The sequence below is a fragment of the Entamoeba dispar genome, genomic scaffold (genome assembly GCF_000209125.1).
Source record: "Entamoeba dispar SAW760 scf_1105229460523 genomic scaffold, whole genome shotgun sequence".
NCBI classification, from domain to species: domain Eukaryota; phylum Evosea; order Mastigamoebida; family Endamoebidae; genus Entamoeba; species Entamoeba dispar.
This window is the reverse complement of record NW_001854235.1, coordinates 1,614-11,876: the sequence shown is the minus strand read 5'-3', so window position 1 is coordinate 11,876 and position 10,263 is coordinate 1,614. Positions and strand designations below refer to the sequence as shown.

The following is a 10,263-nucleotide window of genomic DNA, read 5'->3' as shown; positions in this document are numbered from 1 at the left end:
TTTATATTTATAAATTACCATAAAAAAAGTAAAAGGAATAAAATAAGTTAATAATATCTTAACGTTGATTATATTACAAATAAATGAGAGAGATTAAATGAAAAATAAATAATAAAAACGTTGTTTGTGAATCAATATTTAAAAAAAGTATTAAAAAGTAAATTTAATTTAAAAGATTTGAATAAATAATTACAAATAAATAAGTTAATAACTTAATATCAATCAAATAGATAATATACAAGTAGTTGAAATGATTTTTAAATAAAATTTTAATATATAAAACAAAAGATAGAATGTATTTAAGACAAAATTGAATTTTTTTTAATTTGCCAATTTGAGGATTAATTCCTTAATAAATGGAATGCTGAAGAAGGTTTCATTCTTAGCAAAGACACAAGCCAAAACAATTAAAGCAATACGAAGAAGGAAATAAATAACAAGAAGAGCAATATAAATACCTTCTAAAGCACCACCAACACAAACACAAAGAAGGAAGAAAGGGAAACCGATAATTGCAGAAATAAGGAAGAAGAGAACGCTTTGTAAAGCATGGGCTCTAACGTACAAGTTTTCTTTTTCAAAGAAGAAGAAAACAAGACCAGTAATTGAACAAATATTAGCGAGAGCAGCCTCGACAATAACAGGTAATTTCATAGAAGTAATTCCAGAAGCAGAAGAAGTGGAGTCTTGCATAAAGAAAGAATTAAGAACTATTTAATAAAGAGAAAAAGAAAAATAAAAAAAAGAAAATAAAATTCCAAAAAGAAGAAACTTTCAATTTAGAATTTCTTTAAAATTCTACACTTTTGAATTCTTTCCTTTAGAAAGACTGTAAGTAATAATTACGAAATACAAAAGTCTTGCTAATAAAATAAAAATGAGAGCTAAATAATAAGCTAGTTTTGTATAACTTAATTTTTCTCTACTTTTTATTTGATAAAATACAGAAGTTGGATTGTATTGAAAATCTTTTTTAAATAATTGAATAATATCAAAAAGTAATACTGGTAATGTTAGTAATAATTCTAACCAATTTAAATGAGGAATAAAAATTAAAGTTATTATTGAATGAATAACAAATTCTGGAAACAATAATCTACATGTTATTTTCTTTTATTTGATTAACTCATTTTAATAAACCCTTTTTTTTTTTAACTTTTCTTTTTTATAACAAACCGATTAACTCGTCGACAAAAATCAATTGGCGATAGTTCATCTGATTCAAGATCAACAATACATAACGCATGAAATAATACATTTACTAAATTTACTCCACAAAGAACAATACCACTTAACCAAGTAGTAATTAATGTAAAATTTGACATATTTTAATATTAAATAGTTTTTAAAATATTTAAAATAAAAATTTTAATTATTTTTTAGTATCAAAATTCCATTGAATAACTATCATTTTCTTTAATTCAACTGGTTTAGGTTGACCAACTCCAATAAAAATATCTTTTGCTTGTGCAATAAAATTTGTTACCTTTTCGCTATCTTCTTTATCAAATCCTTCTGGTTCACATTCTAATTGATAATAACTTCCTAATCTTTTATTAAACATAACTTCATTTCCACTAATAATAAACCCACAATAGGTTTCTAAAAACCAATCATCGTTAACTGTTGATGAAATGTATAAACTTCTCATTTTTTTACTTCCTTTTTTTGAATCTCTTGGTGTACTAACAATATCTGAATGTGTAACTGTATTAATTCCTGTTGCTACTCCATTAGCAACTGTTGTTACTCCTGTTGTTACTAAATCAACACTTGAACTAATTCCAGTTGAAATACCATTTACAATACCAGAACTGATATTTGTTACTCCGTCAATAAGACCATGTGATTGAGAAATACTAACTGTTTGTTCTTTTTTTTCTTTATTATTAACAAGTGACATAGAAAATGCACCATATTGTGATTTATTAATTAATGAAAAAATAAAATAATGTGGATCATTATTAATTGATGTTGATCCATATTTACTCTCTTCTGGTACTATTAATTCATTATAACTACCAAATATGTCTCCTTGAACAGTTTCAAAATAAAACATTATATTCTTCTCTCCAATGATTTTCTTATATAATGTTTTTCTATTAAATCCACTAATTGTTGATGAATAAATAACATTAAAATTGGGTTTCTTTTTACTATACGAAAAGAATCTTGTAAATTCTTTTGCATATTTTTTAATATTCTCTTTGTCTTTTTCAAATTGTTTTTGTTCTTTTGGATCATCTCTTGGTGTTTGAGGTTCTGACATGTTATTTCTATTTTTTCTTTTTTTTTGAGATGTAAAAATTATTTTTTTATTTTTTGTTATAAAAAAATGTTATTCAATCTTTCAGTTATTAGTTGTTTTAATGATGTTAATAATGATTTGATACTTTAACCATTTTTATTTTCACTGAAATATTATCTCTAAATGGAAAAAATATTAGAAGGTATTATTCAAAAATATAGAGTTTTGCATTTGATATAACTCATTCTTTTTATTCCTATTACCAAAACTTCTTCTTTTTTACTCCATTAATTTATAAAGTTTATTTATACTTCAATTGTTAATACACTGTCAAAAGAAATGCCAAATAAAGTATCAATAATAAATAAATAAAAAAAAGTAAAAAGTTTTTACTCAAAAAGTTTAAAGAGAAGAACAAACTATTTAGTGAAAAAGAATAAAAAAAAGAAATGATAGGTGGAAATGAAAGGAAAATTAGGGAAAATAAAAATAAAATGAAAAAAAGTAAAAAAAGCTAATAAAAAAAATCGCGTCATAAAAACCCTATAATCTTCGAATTAAAACTGTTAATTATTTAAATAACACGAAATGCCAGTAAAAGACTATAAAATTGTAGTACTAGGAAGTGGTGCTGTAGGAAAATCATCAATTACTGTAAGATTTGTTCAAGGGATTTTCCTTGTTAAATATGATCCAACTATTGAAGACTCTTATCGTAAACAATTAGATTTAGATGGTCAACAATATGTTCTTGAGATTTTAGATACTGCTGGTACTGAACAATTTACTGCTATGAGAGATTTATATATGAAAACTGGACAAGGATTTGTTCTTGTTTATTCAATCATTGCACAATCCACATACAATGATCTTGATCCAATTCATGACCAAATTGTTAGAGTTAGAGATACAGAGGATGTACCAATAATTGTTGTTGGTAATAAGTGTGATCTCGAAAGCCAAAGAATTGTATCACAAGATGATGGAAAAGCTCTTGCAGATAAATATGGAGCTGATTTTCTTGAAGTTTCTGCTAAGGCTGAAATTAGAATTTCTGATATTTTTACTACCCTTATTAAAAGAATTAATTCTAGCAATGGTAATAAAAAACCTGATCATCCCCATCATTGTTCTCTTCTCTAAATTTCACTTATTCTCTTGTGGTTTTATGGTCTTTACAAATTCGTTTTTGATAAAAAATTTTATTTCTTTTTTTTTTCTTAATTGATTCTTTCACAAATGGTTTATTGTTATTTTATATTTTTTTCTAAATCTTAAAAAAAAGTTTTATTCTCAGAAAATATTTTCTATAAATGATAACATTCAAATTAAATAATAAATTGATTTATATCAACATAAAAAAAATTGAGAAAACACCAAACATTATCAAAATGTTTGGTACTCCATTTTCACACTGCCAGACAATTGGATCAAAAATGACAAGTTGGTTTGAGGATGTTCTTTCAACTGGATCATTCTCAATAAAAACTTCTTCATCTGAGAATTTTAAATCTCTTATTCTAACATTCTCATTACTTAATGTTTGACCTTCTCCTAATTTAAATGTCATAAACCTTATTCTTTGTATGTCAATTGGAAGGATAATTTTGCTTGTAACATTTGGTTGAGCTGTAAAGGTTATAACTTCAACCAAACCAGTAGTTTTTCTTCTATTATCAACATCATCTGAAAGTGAAACCGTGAAATTGGTATCATTTTCTCCTTCAAAAAAGAAATAAAACTGAAGAGTATTAAAATCCTTAGTAGATACAGAGTTTTCATTAACAAATTTCAATCCTGTAGTTATATTATCCTTAAAAAATAGCATACCATTTTTTTGTATAACACTACAATTGCTATAATTGTCAAACTATGTAATTAAAAAAAATGAATAATAACAAACCTATTATCTGAATAAATATGCCAACCATTTTTAAATGATTCACTATCTAGGACAAAAGAAACAGTTTCAGCATTTGCTATAAAGATTATTAAACAAGATAAAATAAAATTCATATCGATATTTCTTTCCAATAAAAGAATTAATAAACATTACTTTCTTTTCATTATAACTATTAGTATTACGATTAGAAGATTCAATCTGATGTTTCATTTAGAAAAAATAATTCAATTAATAGTTATGATTATCATATCATCATATTTTAATGTGTCTGTTAATTGTTTTTTTGAGATGACATTGTTAATGGCTTTTCTAGTGATAATAGTAACTGTAACTAATAACACAATTGAAGAGATAACAATCAAAATCATTAATGAAACACCAACCCAATCATTTTCAACTAAAAGTAAAGATTAATTTCAAATTAAAAGAAAATAAATACAAACGATCTGGATTTGAGAATATATCACTCACATTTTTAACAACACTCCCAAAATAAGTATAAGCTATAGTTCCTGGTATTATTCCATAGAATGTTGCAACAATATAATTTTGAAAAGAGCAAAATGGTCCAAGAACATAATTAGAAATAGGAAATGGGAATAATGGTGATAATCTTAATAAAAGAATCATTAAAAATTCATTTGATTCAATAGTTTGTATAATTTGGTGAATTTTGGAATGGTCATCAAGATATGATTTAATAGTATTTTGAAGGAAGTATTTGGCAATAAAACATGGAATTGAAGCACCAATAAAACAACCAATTGTATTAATTAAACTTCCTTTTGAAAATCCAAATAAAAATCCACCTGCTAAATTCAATGGAGTTGCAGGAAGGGCTAATAATAAAACAACGATATAAAATAAAATAAATAAAAATGATGCAGTAACAAAGGATAAATCTTCTAAAGAAGTGATGATTGAAATAATAACTGATTTTAAAGGAGAATTAGGAATAAAAAAAGCAATGAGTAATAAAATAAAGATAGATATAATAATAATGATAGTAATTAATTTAACTATACTAATATTCCAATGAGGACGAATGCTATTGTAACATTGAATTTCTTCAGAGATATTCATTGGTTAAAAGAACAATGATGAATTGATAAGATTTGATAAGAAAGTAATAAATTAATCAATAACAAAGTGAAGATGATAAAAAAGAAAGTGAAAAAGAAAATAATATTAAAAAAAATAATTATTAATCCAAAAGTATCAATTTAAATGTTAGATGGATAAAGGAAAACTTTAAGGTTTTGTCCCATTGCTTTTGGTGGAAGATTATGTAAGAATCTAGCTTTAACAACTCCATGATTTCCATGTGGTGCAACGATTTTACCAAAAATAGCACGAATAGCTGGTTTATTACTTCCTTTCTTTACATTAACTTTGTAAACATAAGCAACACGTTTTCCAATATAGAATGGAGTATCTTCTTTTGTATTTACTCCACTAATTTGAAGAAGAGCAACATTTGGGTATTGATTTCTTTGGGCACGTTGGAATCCCATAAAAACAGCATTAACATGAAGTCTGCACTTGGACATGTTTCTCAATTTACTCAAATTGTTAGAAACCCTTCAGTTTTTTTTTTAGTTCTTCTCTTATTTATTTTATTATTATTTAATTATTAATAAATAATTAATATTAATTAGTAATATTTTTTTACGACTAAATAACAAATATTCAATTAATTCATTTTCTGTTCATTATGAAATTCATTCACAAAAAGCATTGATATCATTTTATTTATTCCTTCAATTGTACTAATTAATGGATCAACTAATTTAATTTCTTCTTTCATTTTTGGTATTAAATGAAGAGTATCTTCTTCTGTTTTATAACCACCATTAAAACAATCACATTGTAAAAGGTCATGAGTGTCACTAATTGTATCAGTATTTAATTCAAATATTTTCATTAATTGTTCTACACTAAGACTTTTACCCATTTCTAAATGTTCTTCAATAATACTTTCACTAATTTGATTTTTTTGTAATTGTCTTTGATAAATTTTTTCTTCAATAGTTCCAGTACAAAGCATTCTATAAATCATAGCCTTTTTTTGTTGACCATCTCTCCATATTCTAGCCATTGCTTGTTTATCTTTTGCTGGATTCCAGTCAGGATCAAATAAAATAAGTCGTGAACATCCAATAAGATTTAATCCGACACCACCAGCTTTACTAGATAATAATAATATATTAAAATTAGAACTTTTATCATTAATTTTTTCAACAATTATATCTCGTTGTTTTTGAGATGTTTTACCATCTAGTCTTAAATAATTAAATATTTTCTTTTGTTTATATTCTTCTTCTTGTTTAAAATACATTTCAAATAAATCTAATGTTTTTGTATAATTTGATACTAACACTACTTTTTCTTTTGATTTTATTATAATTTCTTTAATAAATTGAATCGTTATATTAAATTTATTTGAACTTTCTTCATTTATTGTTACTCCTTTAATACAATTTTCATCATTTTCATTTAATGAAATCTTTTCTTCCATTAAGTATTTTGAAATTAAAGCAGGATGGTTACATAATTTAGTAAATAATTGAATATATTTTAAAGCACCACATTGATCTAATTTCTTTTTATCTAATTCTTTTAACATAATTTTATATAATTTAATTTGTAAATGACTTGGTTTAATAAATAAAACAATTTCTGTTTTATCAGGAAGATATTTTTCATTAACTTGAGATGTTCTTCTAAGAACATAATCATTTAATTTATTTGTCAATTCTTTTGCTCTTTCTGTTCCTAATTGTATTTCTTCAATTGAAGCATTTCCGTCTTGTGCTTTTTGAATAGGAATAGCAAAAACTCTTTTAAATGATGATAAAGTTCCAAGACATCCAGGTGAACAAAATTCAATCAATGAATAAAAATCTTCTAATCCATTTTGTACAGGAGTACCACTTAATATAATATGTCGTGGTGCTCCAAGTGCTTTTAATGAAGAATTTGTTTTACTCATTAAATTTTTAATTCTATGTCCTTCGTCACATACAATTAATCCAATTTTTGTTTTTTTAAGTGTTTCTACATGACTTCTAACTTGTTCATAACTAATAATTAATACTGGAATATAATCTCTTATAAAATCATTTACTTTTTCTTTCATTGAACTATCACTACTTCCTGTTTGAACAGGAATTCTTTCTACTCCTAACCATTTTTTAAATTCTTTTTCCCAATTTCCAATTAAACTTTGAGGACAAACAATTACTATTTTTTTAATATTACATTGTTTATATACAGTCCATATTAATGTAATTGTTTGAAGTGTTTTTCCAAGTCCCATTTCATCTGCAAGTATACATCCACATTCTCCTCCTCTCATAATACAATGATACATAAATTTAACTCCTTCAATTTGATGTGGTCTTAAAAATTTTCCAATATATGGATCAATTAAAATTGCTGGTTCTTTTTTATCATCAATACAATATGAAAATGGATTATCTTTATTATATAATGATACTTTCTTCTTTTTTATTGGACCATTTCCTAATGTTGTTTTTTTTAACTCAAATTTTGGTTGGGTTATAGTTATTGGTGTTTCATGAAGAAATAATTTTCCTGAAAGATATTGTTCAACTGGAACTTCTTCTTCTATTTCAATAACTTTTCCAGCAAGAATAATAGGATCTCCTCCAACACTTTCTTGATTAATTTCTTTCATTATATTATTAACTTTTCCAATGACTTTATCTTCTTCGTCGTGAATAAATCCAATATTATTTGAATTGACTACGATAAACCCATCGTTAAATATCTTTTGTTTTTTAGGTGAATTCTTTGTCCACATGATTTTAAATACTTTGACAATATCAATTTTCTTTTTTTCTTGAGTAATAACTTCAAGTAATACTTTTGGTTTTTTCTTTTCATTTTCTTCTTTTGGTTTAGGTAAGTGTAATGGTTTTTGACCTAAGAACTTCTTCTGGGATGGAGCAGATGATCGTTTCATTTATCTTTCATTAGTTTTTCCTGAGATTGAAGATAAATTCCTCAATGATTAGTAAATAGAATTATTATATTATAAAATATTATAATGAAATAATATTATTGATCTAAAGAAGATTAATTCAATGATTGGTTTACCAGAGAGTTGTTGTTGGTCGGTTTATCATTCCTTTAAAAATTATATAGAAGACTCTAAATCAATATTTGATGATTTAATTAGTGTTGCTGAAGAACATAATGTTGATGGAATATTAGCAAATCATATTAATCGTTTAAAGGAATGTCAAAAAGCTGTTATGATTAATCATTCATTTATTGATAAAACAATTACATTGTACAACACAAGATTCAAAACTAAAGAAGAGGTTGATGATTCACTTAATTTTCATTGTTGTGTAAAGCCAAATGGACATCAAGTTGATATGATCCAAAATATATTAGAACAAACACTCAGAGAATGGGGAAGTTTAGGAGAGTCTATTAGGAATCAAACATTTAATCCATTGTATGACATTATTGGAACAGGAAAAAGTATATTAATACCAGGATGTGGATTAGCTAGATTACCATATGAATTACAAAAACGAGGAAATAAATGTTATGCATGTGAATGTAACCATTTTATGTTAATGGCAATGAACACAATTTCAACAGCAAAAGAAAATGAATTTACTATTGTCCCATATATTAATTGTACAAGTGATATAATCGATTCATCTAATTTAAAAATAAGACATTCAATCCCTGATTGTGACCCATCACTTTTAAAAGAAATTTCTCTTAGTGATTTTGATTTTGAAAGTTATTGCGAAAAAACATCGATTCAATTTGACGTTGTTTGTACTTGTTATTTTATTGATACAGCATTTGATATAATTAATTACATCAAATCAATAAAATCAGTTTTAAAACCACAAGGAATCTGGGTAAACATTGGTCCTCTTCATTGGGTAAATGATTGTTATTCATCTCTTCATTTAAGTTTAGATGAGGTCTTTGAAATTGCCTTTCAAGTTGGATTTACAATGATAAAAAAAGAGATGATTCAATCATTAAACTATATCCCTCAAGAATATTTCACTTGTCCTACAACATATAATCCTTGTTTATTTGTAATGCAAAACAAATGACTTCATTCCACTTCTATTCTTTTTATATTTCTTTTTATTAAGAATCAGAAAAACTCTTTTTTAAGGAAAAAAATATCATAAATTAGATTCTTATTATTGCTGAAAAATATCATTGAGTTTGTAAAAAAAACAAATTAACTCATCTTAGACAATTCAGTTAAGGTAATTTGGGATGAGCATAATAGAAATAAATAATAAAAATGGTAAAAGAAATACAATAGAAAGTTGAACAAAAAGATTATGATTAAACGAAGAAAGAATAATAAAGACATAAATAAGTAAGATAATAATAAAGACAACACTAACGACAAGCATAGAATATAACAAAGAATGAAATTAAAGTGAAAATAAGAGAATAAGAAATAAAATGAAAAAAGGAGCATATGAAGAAATAAATATAAAATAATTAGATAAAGCAAAAAACGATGTTATACAACAAGAAATAATTCAATCAAAAATAAAAAGAAATGAGAAAGTTAAATAACCAATTAAAATACAACAAAAGAAAATAAAAAAGAAATAAAGACAATAATCAAAACAAACATTGAATAAAACTATAAAATACAAGAATAATAAATATGAAAGAAATATGAAAGAAATATGAAAGAAATAAAAAAGAAATTAACAACCAATAAATAAAATTAACAAATTAGAAGAAGATAAAGATTAAGAAAGAAGGACAAAACATTTCAACAGAAATAATGATAAAATCACAAAACAAAATAATGATAGAAAAGAAAAATAAATAGAAGAGATAAAACACAAATAAAAAAGAATAATCTACTTCCAATCAAATAATTTAAATGATAAATAAGTGATGTTAAATTATAAATAAAAGTAAAATAAATGAATGAGAAAGTGAAAATGATAGAGAAATAAGAAGCAATGATGATTCATATTAAATATTTGTGATAATTGTGAAAAGAAGAAGAAAGAAGAGATAAATTAAAACAAATAATTAATTAACAATAAGATGGAATAAAAATAAGAAGAAGAAA

The 10,263-nt window shown here is 24.5% G+C and overlaps 9 protein-coding genes across 9 annotated transcripts, besides 24 other annotated features; 2 read left to right on the top strand and 7 right to left on the bottom strand.

Moving 5' to 3' along the window:
• Nucleotides 1-75: 75 nt before the first annotated feature.
• Nucleotides 76-234: a microsatellite.
• A 19-nt stretch (nucleotides 235-253) lies between these two features.
• Nucleotides 254-282: a sequence feature (AT_rich).
• Nucleotides 283-321: 39 nt separating this feature from the next.
• Nucleotides 322-693, bottom strand: EDI_244940 (uncharacterized protein; the record flags this gene model as incomplete). The annotated part of the gene is made up of 1 exon (XM_001737331.1): nucleotides 322-693. The coding sequence occupies one exon, from the start codon at nucleotides 691-693 to the stop codon at nucleotides 322-324; it is 372 nt and encodes a 123-aa protein (XP_001737383.1).
• A 23-nt stretch (nucleotides 694-716) lies between these two features.
• Nucleotides 717-771: a microsatellite.
• A 27-nt stretch (nucleotides 772-798) lies between these two features.
• EDI_244930 (ER-derived vesicles protein ERV14, putative) lies at nucleotides 799-1,325 on the bottom strand (the record flags this gene model as incomplete). The annotated part of the gene is made up of 2 exons (XM_001737330.1): nucleotides 799-1,096; nucleotides 1,177-1,325. 2 exons carry the CDS (start codon nucleotides 1,323-1,325, stop codon nucleotides 799-801), a joined length of 447 nt encoding a protein of 148 aa, XP_001737382.1.
• Nucleotides 1,324-1,382: a sequence feature (AT_rich).
• On the bottom strand, nucleotides 1,373-2,269 carry EDI_244920 (uncharacterized protein; the record flags this gene model as incomplete). The annotated part of the gene is made up of 1 exon (XM_001737329.1): nucleotides 1,373-2,269. The coding sequence occupies one exon, from the start codon at nucleotides 2,267-2,269 to the stop codon at nucleotides 1,373-1,375; it is 897 nt and encodes a 298-aa protein (XP_001737381.1).
• Nucleotides 1,924-1,953: a sequence feature (AT_rich).
• A 32-nt stretch (nucleotides 2,270-2,301) lies between the features above and the next one.
• Nucleotides 2,302-2,337: a sequence feature (AT_rich).
• A 267-nt stretch (nucleotides 2,338-2,604) lies between these two features.
• Nucleotides 2,605-2,626: a sequence feature (AT_rich).
• A 51-nt stretch (nucleotides 2,627-2,677) lies between these two features.
• Nucleotides 2,678-2,775: a microsatellite.
• A 61-nt stretch (nucleotides 2,776-2,836) lies between these two features.
• On the top strand, nucleotides 2,837-3,391 carry EDI_244910 (uncharacterized protein; the record flags this gene model as incomplete). Its single annotated transcript, XM_001737328.1, has 1 exon — nucleotides 2,837-3,391. One exon carries the CDS (start codon nucleotides 2,837-2,839, stop codon nucleotides 3,389-3,391), a length of 555 nt encoding a protein of 184 aa, XP_001737380.1.
• Nucleotides 3,392-3,498: 107 nt separating this feature from the next.
• Nucleotides 3,499-3,615: a sequence feature (AT_rich).
• EDI_244900 (uncharacterized protein) lies at nucleotides 3,594-4,361 on the bottom strand (the record flags this gene model as incomplete). Its single annotated transcript, XM_001737327.1, has 3 exons — nucleotides 3,594-4,104; nucleotides 4,152-4,274; nucleotides 4,300-4,361. The coding sequence occupies 3 exons, from the start codon at nucleotides 4,359-4,361 to the stop codon at nucleotides 3,594-3,596; spliced, it is 696 nt and encodes a 231-aa protein (XP_001737379.1).
• Nucleotides 4,362-4,375: 14 nt separating this feature from the next.
• EDI_244890 (uncharacterized protein) lies at nucleotides 4,376-5,234 on the bottom strand (the record flags this gene model as incomplete). The annotated part of the gene is made up of 2 exons (XM_001737326.1): nucleotides 4,376-4,548; nucleotides 4,595-5,234. 2 exons carry the CDS (start codon nucleotides 5,232-5,234, stop codon nucleotides 4,376-4,378), a joined length of 813 nt encoding a protein of 270 aa, XP_001737378.1.
• Nucleotides 5,008-5,031: a sequence feature (AT_rich).
• Nucleotides 5,106-5,181: a microsatellite.
• A 96-nt stretch (nucleotides 5,235-5,330) lies between the features above and the next one.
• Nucleotides 5,331-5,360: a sequence feature (AT_rich).
• Nucleotides 5,361-5,374: 14 nt separating this feature from the next.
• EDI_244880 (60S ribosomal protein L35A-3, putative) lies at nucleotides 5,375-5,701 on the bottom strand (the record flags this gene model as incomplete). Its single annotated transcript, XM_001737325.1, has 1 exon — nucleotides 5,375-5,701. One exon carries the CDS (start codon nucleotides 5,699-5,701, stop codon nucleotides 5,375-5,377), a length of 327 nt encoding a protein of 108 aa, XP_001737377.1.
• A 57-nt stretch (nucleotides 5,702-5,758) lies between these two features.
• Nucleotides 5,759-5,822: a sequence feature (AT_rich).
• A 22-nt stretch (nucleotides 5,823-5,844) lies between these two features.
• EDI_244870 (DNA repair and recombination protein RAD54B, putative) lies at nucleotides 5,845-8,139 on the bottom strand (the record flags this gene model as incomplete). Its single annotated transcript, XM_001737324.1, has 1 exon — nucleotides 5,845-8,139. One exon carries the CDS (start codon nucleotides 8,137-8,139, stop codon nucleotides 5,845-5,847), a length of 2,295 nt encoding a protein of 764 aa, XP_001737376.1.
• Nucleotides 6,345-6,389: a sequence feature (AT_rich).
• Nucleotides 6,546-6,595: a sequence feature (AT_rich).
• Nucleotides 6,742-6,797: a microsatellite.
• Nucleotides 8,140-8,198: 59 nt separating the features above from the next.
• Nucleotides 8,199-8,239: a sequence feature (AT_rich).
• A 21-nt stretch (nucleotides 8,240-8,260) lies between these two features.
• On the top strand, nucleotides 8,261-9,265 carry EDI_244860 (uncharacterized protein; the record flags this gene model as incomplete). Its single annotated transcript, XM_001737323.1, has 1 exon — nucleotides 8,261-9,265. The coding sequence occupies one exon, from the start codon at nucleotides 8,261-8,263 to the stop codon at nucleotides 9,263-9,265; it is 1,005 nt and encodes a 334-aa protein (XP_001737375.1).
• A 180-nt stretch (nucleotides 9,266-9,445) lies between these two features.
• Nucleotides 9,446-9,633: a microsatellite.
• Nucleotides 9,610-9,789: a microsatellite.
• Nucleotides 9,766-9,942: a microsatellite.
• A 14-nt stretch (nucleotides 9,943-9,956) lies between these two features.
• Nucleotides 9,957-10,044: a microsatellite.
• A 41-nt stretch (nucleotides 10,045-10,085) lies between these two features.
• Nucleotides 10,086-10,113: a sequence feature (AT_rich).
• Nucleotides 10,114-10,203: 90 nt separating this feature from the next.
• Nucleotides 10,204-10,263: part of a microsatellite that runs on past the window's edge.
• Nucleotides 10,243-10,263: part of a microsatellite that runs on past the window's edge.